Genomic DNA, 9106 nt, shown 5'->3' with positions numbered 1-9106 from the left:
GGCCTCTTGCCCCAGGATTATGGGCCATATACTAACTTTTAAACCCCTGAACCTATTCAAGTGAATTTTGGATAGGTTTGTCCCCAAGGTATACTGTTTAAATTGATGTTAGATATGTGTATGGCCAATGTAAACTCACAAAGTTGTAACAATTTATAATAAGTGTAACTTGTCAGCTTGGGAGGAATATGCTGGGTGGGTTTCAATTGTGCCATTGTCCCATTGTGTGTTTAAATGGTGATGTCTGTCCTGTTATATCCACATGTGGATTGGTGATTTCTCTTTGTCTTGAGAGATAATTGGATTACGCCTCGGGTGTCTCCAGGGCAGAGAGGAGGAAACCATGATGCATTGTGGGGATGTATTGTCTCTGTGTATCCTACAGTGCTGCATATCTGTCCTATGTCACAAGTCTTCCTTCTGGTCCTCTGGGGGCGTGAACGATTGGTTGCTGTAGTTACATTGTATGTGTTGTAAATTACTGATTGGTTGCATTTCAAACCCCTGTGGGCAGTACTATGTTTATGGTTTATGAATAAAAGAGGCTGTACGTGAAGTACAGTCAGACCACTGCTTGACCCTCAACACGGAGCCTTGTCTCGTTATTGGGGGGATCCGCTGTATGCTGTTAGAGGCTGATTGCCAGGAGTGTAAGCTGATTCCTGTTCGTCTGCTAGCAGCTATTCGTGAGGTTCCAGTTTGGAGTGCTATTTTGTATCCAGTTCGGGAGTTTGGTGTATCCTGCAGTAGCTGTGCCTGTCTCTCAGAAAGGGGCACATCGCCTAAACGGATTTTAACCCCTTGTCTGCTGAAACAGTCCGTTACAACTCCCCTATCTGTCCTCCTCCACACTCCTCTCTCTGTCCTCCTCCACACTCCCGTCTGTCCTCCTCCACACTCCCCTCTCTGTCCTCCTCCACACTCCCGTCTCTGTCCTCCTCCACACTCCCGTCTCTGTCCTCCTCCACACTCCCGTCTCTGTCCTCCTCCACTCTCCCCTCTCTGTCCTCCTCCACACTCCCCTCTCTGTCCTCCTCCACGCTCCTCTCTGTCCTCCTCCACGCTCCTCTCTGTCCTCCTCCACGCTCCTCTCTGTCCTCCTCCACACTCCCCTCTCTGTCCTCCTCCACACTCCTCTCTCTGTCCTCCTCCACGCTCCCCTCTCTGTCCTCCTCCACACTCCTCTCTCTGTCCTCCTCCACGCTCCCCTCTCTGTCCTCCTCCACACTCCTCTCTGTCCTCCTCCACACTCCTCTCTGTCCTCCTCCACACTCCCCTCTCTGTCCTTCTCCACACTCCCCTCTCTGTCCTCCTCCACACTCCCCTCTCTGTCCTCCTCCACACTCCCCTCTCTGTCCTCCTCCACACTCCTCTCTCTGTCCTCCTCCACACTCCCGTCTCTGTCCTCCTCCACACTCCTCTCTCTGTCCTCCTCCACGCTCCCCTCTCTGTCCTCCTCCACACTCCTCTCTGTCCTCCTCCACACTCCTCTCTGTCCTCCTCCACACTCCCCTCTCTGTCCTCCTCCACACTCCCCTCTCTGTCCTCCTCCACACTCCCCTCTCTGTCCTCCTCCACACTCCCCTCTCTGTCCTCCTCCACACTCCCCTCTCTGTCCTCCTCCACACTCCCCTCTCTGTCCTCCTCCACACGCCCCTCTCTCTCCCTCCTCCACATGCCCCTCTCTGTCCTCCTCCACACTCCCCTCTCTGTCCTCCTCCACACGCCCCTCTCTGTCCTCCTTCACACTCCCCTCTCTGTCCTCCTCCACACTCCCCTCTCTGTCCTCCTCCACACGCCCCTCTCTGTCCTCCTCCACACTCCCCTCTCTGTCCTCCTCCACACTCCCCATCTCTGTCCTCCTCCACACTCCCCTCTCTGTCCTCCTCCACACTCCCCTCTCTGTCCTCATCCACACACCCCTCTCTGTCCTCCTCCACACTCCCCTCTCTGTCCTCCTCCACACTCCCCTCTCTGTCCTCCTCCACACTCCCCTCTCTGTCCTCCTACACACTCCCCTCTCTGTCCTCCTCCACACTCCCCTCTCTGTCCTCCTCCACACTCCCCTCTCTGTCCTCCTCCACACTCCCCTCTCTGTCCTCCTCCACACTTCCCTCTCTGTCCTCCTCCACACGCCCCTCTCTGTCCTCCTCCACACTCCCCTCTCTGTCCTCCTCCACACTCCCCATCTCTGTCCTCCTCCACACTCCCCTCTCTGTCCTCCTCCACACTCCCCTCTCTGTCCTCATCCACACACCCCTCTCTGTCCTCCTCCACACTCCCCTCTCTGTCCTCCTCCACACTCCCCTCTCTGTCCTCCTCCACACTCCCCTCTCTGTCCTCCTCCACACTCCCCTCTCTGTCCTCCTCCACACTCCCCTCTCTGTCCTCCTCCACACACCCTCTCTGTCCTCCTCCACACTCCTCTCTCTCCCTCCTCCACACTCCACTGATGGCATTAGCGATCGCTGCTCCCCAAACTGTGGAGGTGATCGCTGCATGTAATAGCAGCGGTCTCCTCCGCTAGCGGACAGGTGATTGCCGGGAAGGATAATCCTGACAAATCGCATGCAGAATCTCTCAGTAGTGCAGCCTCGGACTTTGGACCAGGAGCATCAACCAATCAGATCTCAGACTAGAAGGCAGTGATCAGGTCATACTTGATGTTTTATATTCAAGTTTCACTTTAATTGTAAAAGTTCGTCTTTCATATATTATTTCTGCTGTATAGAAACGTCCGACAATCAAATCTCAGTTTACAAAAGAGGAAACGAGCCAAAAAAACAATATATATATAATACAGCGTCAACACAATGTCCAATATAAAAACGTAGCTCTTAAAGCTGCAGGATACTGAATCCCCTGTACTGGATGTCCCAGGATTTGACTGGCACTTTAAGAGGATTGTGGCGGCGGCCGCACCAGGTGTGGGACGGGCATATATCATTACCTTCCTCTATACAAAGCTCTCCTCCATATTAGAACACAAGAGAAACGAGTCTACAAGACGCGGCCTGACCAACTGCTGAAGATCTGAGTCATCAAATCCTTCCGGAAAAACAATCGCCAATCTGCGGAGCGCAGCCTGGAAAACATGGATGAAAAAGGGTTAAAAAGAGACTGCGACAATAACAACGCTATCTGCTCATTTCCATCAACCATTTCCAGACACACTCCTCTCATAACGATCCAGAGACATTGCATCACATGTAACCGATATCAGCCGCTCCTCTTATAACGCTCCAGTACTGATATAACCTCCAGAGACATTACATCCTATGTGACTGATATCAGCCGCTCCTCTTATAACGCTCCAGCACTGATATAACCTCCAGAGACATTACATCCTATGTGACTGATATCAGCCGCTCCTCTTATAACGCTCCAGCGCTGATATAACCTCCAGAGACATTACATCCTATGTGACTGATATCAGCCGCTCCTCTTATAACGCTCCAGCACTGATATAACCTCCAGAGACATTACATCACGTGACTGATATCAGCCGCTCCTCTTATAATGCTCCAGCGCTGATATAACCTCCAGAGACATTACATCACATGTGACTGATATTAGCCGCTCCTCTTATAACGCTCCAGCGCTGATATAACCTCCAGAGACATTACATCACATGTGACTGATATCAGCCGCTCCTCTTATAACGCTCCAGCGCTGATATAACCTCCAGAGACATTACATCACATGTGACTGATATCAGCCGCTCCTCTTATAACGCTCCAGTACTGATATAACCTCCAGAGACATTACATCATATGTGACTGATATCAGCCGCTCCTCTTATAACGCTCCAGCGCTGATATAACCTCCAGAGATATTACATCCTATGTGACTGATATCAGCCGCTCCTCTTATAATGCTCCAGCGCTGATATAACCTCCAGAGACTTTACATTATATGTAACCGATATCAGCCGCTCCTTTTATAACGCTCCAGCACTGATATAACCTCCAGAGACATTACATCATATGTGACTGATATCAGCCGCTCCTCTTACAACGCTCCAGCGCTGATATAACCTCCAGAGATATTACATCCTATGTGACTGATATCAGCCGCTCCTCTTATAATGCTCCAGCTCTGATATAACCTCCAGAGACATTACATCCTATGTGACTGATATCAGCCGCTCCTCTTATAATGCTCCAGCTCTGATATAACCTCCAGAGACATTACATCACATGTAACTGATATCAGCCGCTCCTCTTATAACGCTCCAGCGCTGATATAACCTCCAGAGACATTACATCATATGTGACTGATATCAGCCGCTCCTCTTATAACGCTCCAGTACTGATATAACCTCCAGAGACATTACATCATATGTGACTGATATCAGCCGCTCCTCTTATAACGCTCCAGCGCTGATATAACCTCCAGAGACATTACATCACATGTGACTGATATCAGTCGCTCCTCTTATAACGCTCCAGTGCTGATATAACCTCCAGAGACATTACATCATATGTGACTGATATCAGCCGCTCCTCTTATAACGCTCCAGTACTGATATAACCTCCAGAGACATTACATCATATGTGACTGATATCAGCCGCTCCTCTTATAACGCTCCAGTGCTGATATAACCTCCAGAGACTTTACATTATATGTAACCGATATCAGCCGCTCCTCTTATAACGCTCCAGCGCTGATATAACCTCCAGAGACATTACATCATATGTGACTGATATCAGCCGCTCCTCTTATAACGCTCCAGCACTGATATAACCTCCAGAGACATTACATCCTATGTGACTGATATCAGCCGCTCCTCTTATAATGCTCCAGCTCTGATATAACCTCCAGAGACATTACATCATATGTGACTGATATCAGCCGCTCCTCTTACAACGCTCCAGCGCTGATATAACCTCCAGAGATATTACATCCTATGTGACTGATATCAGCCGCTCCTCTTATAATGCTCCAGCTCTGATATAACCTCCAGAGACATTGCATCCTATGTGACTGATATCAGCCGCTCCTCTTATAATGCTCCAGCTCTGATATAACCTCCAGAGACATTACATCACATGTAACTGATATCAGCCGCTCCTCTTATAACGCTCCAGCGCTGATATAACCTCCAGAGACATTACATCATATGTGACTGATATCAGCCGCTCCTCTTATAACGCTCCAGTACTGATATAACCTCCAGAGACATTACATCATATGTGACTGATATCAGCCGCTCCTCTTATAACGCTCCAGCGCTGATATAACCTCCAGAGACATTACATCACATGTGACTGATATCAGTCGCTCCTCTTATAACGCTCCAGTGCTGATATAACCTCCAGAGACATTACATCATATGTGACTGATATCAGCCGCTCCTCTTATAACGCTCCAGTACTGATATAACCTCCAGAGACATTACATCATATGTGACTGATATCAGCCGCTCCTCTTATAACGCTCCAGTGCTGATATAACCTCCAGAGACTTTACATTATATGTAACCGATATCAGCCGCTCCTCTTATAACGCTCCAGCGCTGATATAACCTCCAGAGACATTACATCATATGTGACTGATATCAGCCGCTCCTCTACAAATATAAACTTACCAGACAGGCTACGAGTACGGCGTCACTGCTGAACCTCTCCTCTGGGTGGCGACAGAGAGCAATAAGGCGTGTGATACCTGTCAGGTGAAATGAAGGTGCTGATATGTTATTCATACAGTCTATAGGTACCAGTATACAGTCATATCATCTATAGGTACAGTCAGAGTTTTGGAGCCTTATATTTGTCATTTTGGGTTCTTATCTCTTTTTCCTGCTATTTCTCCAGATCTTTCCACAGTTTCAGTGACTTCTCCACCTTCGACTTCACTTAACATAATTAGAACTGGAGCTCTGGATGTGATTGGAGTAGAATATATCATCAGGAGGGTAGCTATAGTGGAAGCAGGGGAGGAGGCTGCTATGGGCTGACAGATTTCGTTGTCAGGGCGGACAGTATTACACAATGACTATATATACAGTGACATGACACACAGTATATACATGTAGGAAACGGATGGAGCAGCTGCCGGGCCTGGGCTGAGAGAGCCATCTTGACTAGTCGCAGGAGTAAGGGGTGCTGATTGGGGGGGGATTACAAATTTTTCTGTGTCCCCCCCCAGACTCCTCTGCCCCTCTTCAGACTCCTCTGAGTTCTTTGTCCCCTTCCAGATTCTTCTGTCCCCCTCCAGACTACTCTGCCAATCCCCCCCCCCCTTTCCTGGGTGATTCCTCTGTCCCCTCCAGACTTCTCCATCCTCTGCAGACTCCTCTGCCCTCTCCAGACCCCATCTGTCCCCCTCCAGACTCCTCTGTCCCCTCCAGACTTCTCCGTCCTCTGCAGACTCCTGTGTCCCCGTCCAGACTCCTCTGTCCCGATCCAGACTTCTCCGTCCTCTCCAGACTCCTCTGTCCCCTCCAGACTTCTCCATCCTCTGCAGACTCCTCTGTCCCCCTCCAGACTTCTCCGTCCTCTGCAGACTCCTCTGCCCTCTCCAGACTCCTCTGTCCCCCTCCAGACTCCTCTGTCCCCCTCCAGACTTCTCCGCCCTCTGCAGACTCCTCTGTCCCCCTCCAGACTTCTCCGTCCTCTGCAGACTCCTCTGTCCCCCTCCAGACTTCTCCGTCCTCTGCAGACTCCTCTGCCCTCTCTAGACTCCTCTGTCCCTCTCCAGACTCCTCTGTCCCCCTCCAGACTCCTCTGTCCCCTCCATACTTCTCCATCCTCTGCAGACTTCTCTGTCCTCTCCAGACTCCTCTGTCCCCCTCCAGACTCCTCCGCCCTCTCCAGACTCCTCTGTCGCCCTCCAGACTCCTCTGTCCCCTCCAGACTTCTCCATCCTCTGCAGACTTCTCTGTCCTCTCCAGACTCCTCTGTCCCCCTCCAGACTCCTCTGTCCCCCTCCAGACTCCTCTGTCCCCCTCCAGACTCCTCCGCCCTCTCCAGACTCCTCTGTCCCCCTCCAGACTCCTCTGTCCCCCTCCAGACTCCTCTGTCCCCCTCCAGACTTCTCTGTCCTCTGCAGACTCCTCTGGTCCCTTCTGACTCCTGAGCTTCTTCCAGACCCTCCTGTTGGATCAGAGTCTGTACAGATGACATTCTGCTGTAGAGCATGGTGGGGGATGTAGTGTGCAAGTCATGTGCAGTAGTCATATGTAGGCATCTCCTGCAGTGCCATGTAGCAGAGTGCAGTACATTCAGGGAGTAGTGTCGGCATTGACTGTCTCTGTATAACACTCTGTGCTTTAGTCGTGGACGTACAGTTGTGCTTTATGGCAGATTGTGCGATGTCAGGATCCCGGCAGAGTCGTGCGATTGTGACGGCTGATTTCTGTAGAACCCGTTCACAGGCAGAGACCTCGGCGGCACTCCCGGTGAGGGTCTTCTCTGTCAGCATGCTGACGAGGGTCACCACCCCTGTGTGTGAGGAGAAGCGGCATCATTACAACGGAGATCAGCGTCATTCATATTCAGCAGTAAGGGTGGGTTCACATCAATTTTTATGCCTCCATTTGACGTATTCATTAGCAGTGATGGCCAGTTCGCCTTGTTCGCCAACAAACACATGCGGGCTGCCATCTTAACTCACAAGTCCGGCGATGCACAGGTAAGTCGGGCGCCGGGAGCCGGTCTGAAACAAATGCGGTCACCGGGAGCAGGCAGTTCCGTGAACAGCCGCCGGGGGCCTTCATCAGCTGTTCTCGGAACTTCCTGCTCCCGGTGACAGCATTTGTTTCAGACCGGCTCGCGGCACAGGCACAGGTAAGGACTTACCTGTGCATCGCCGGACTTGTGAGTTAAGATGGCAGCCCGCATGTGTTTGTTGGCGAACAAGGCGAACTGGCCATCACTGTTCATTAGTATTGTATGTACACAATGACTGCACCAGCAGAATAGTGAGTGCAGCTCTGGAGTATAATACAGGATAAGTAATGTATGTGCACAGTGACTGCACCAGCAGAATAGTGAGTGCAGCTCTGGAGTATAATACAGGATGTAACTCAGGATCAGTACAGGATAAGTAATGTATGTACACAGTGACTCCACCAGCAGAATAGTGAGTGCAGCTCTGGAGTATAATACAGGATGTAACTCAGGATCAGTACAGGATAAGTAATGCATGTGCACAGTGACTGCACCAGCAGAATAGTGAGTGCAGCTCTGGAGTATAATACAGGATGTAACTCAGGATCAGTACAGGATAAGTAATGTATGTACACAGTGACTGCACCAGCAGAATAGTGAGTGCAGCTCTGGAGTATAATACAGGATGTAACTCAGAATCAGAACAGGATAAGTAATGTATGTTCACAGTGACTGCACCAGCAGAATAGTGAGTGCAGCTCTGGAGTATAATACAGGATAACTCAGAATCAGCTCTAGAGTACAATGCTGGAATATTAATACAATGTATGTACGCAGTGACTTGGGTAGAGGTGCCACAGTTTGTGCATGACAGTAATTTACCGTTCTCCCGCAGGATATCTGTCGCCGTCTGCTCCAGGATGGATAGATTTGCTATAATGGTCACAATCTAAAAAATATTGACAAAATGTAAAAATTACATTTTAAGAAATATAAGGCATTAAAGGGGTCGTCTAGAATTAGAAGGAAGGGTCCGCCTGTGTTTCAAGAAACCGCACTATGGGGCAAATTACTTTTACTGGAGTAAGAAACTTTAATTTTAGTAAATCTGTGGACTGTGTGCAATACCAGGCGCAGCCCTGGGCAGGAGGGGCGCTGTTCTGGTCAATCCCCCACATTTATTAAATTCCTTATCGGCCTCTCAGATAAAAGCTCGGATCCGGCTGTAAATGGAGGTGCTGATAGAAGTAAAGGCCCCCATTAGCGGGATCCGGACCTTGCTTATCAGTCACGGGCTCTGCCGTTACCCCTGTTGGGGGTCATTCGCTCCAGTGAAGTTTTTCCTATTTTCTTCAGATGAAGATTTTGGTTGCAAATTTGTTTCAAAACAATTTTCCACTTAGAATTAACATTGTGAGAGATGAAATTACCCGTCATTCAGATCTCAACATGATATCACTTCAACAATCAGGCTGCTTCTGCGCAATGGTGGG

At 49.8% G+C, this 9106-nt stretch overlaps 1 protein-coding gene across 1 annotated transcript in view; it reads right to left on the bottom strand.

Moving 5' to 3' along the window:
* Positions 1-2829: 2829 nt before the first annotated feature.
* Positions 2830-9106, bottom strand: part of INSC (INSC spindle orientation adaptor protein) — a 114175-nt gene continuing 107898 nt past the window's right edge. The window contains exons 9-12 of the mRNA XM_040409628.1: positions 8496-8562; positions 7290-7445; positions 5591-5667; positions 2830-3085 (exon numbers count right to left, since the gene is read on the bottom strand). Of these exons, the coding sequence (XP_040265562.1) occupies positions 2957-3085; positions 5591-5667; positions 7290-7445; positions 8496-8562 (429 nt within the window). The 3' untranslated portion in view covers positions 2830-2956. The remainder of the gene's footprint in view (positions 3086-5590; positions 5668-7289; positions 7446-8495; positions 8563-9106) is intronic.

Source organism: Bufo bufo, chromosome 10 (genome assembly GCF_905171765.1).
Source record: "Bufo bufo chromosome 10, aBufBuf1.1, whole genome shotgun sequence".
NCBI lineage: Eukaryota > Metazoa > Chordata > Amphibia > Anura > Bufonidae > Bufo > Bufo bufo.
The sequence above is the reverse complement of the archived record's forward strand: the minus strand, read 5'-3'. Positions and strand labels throughout refer to the sequence as shown.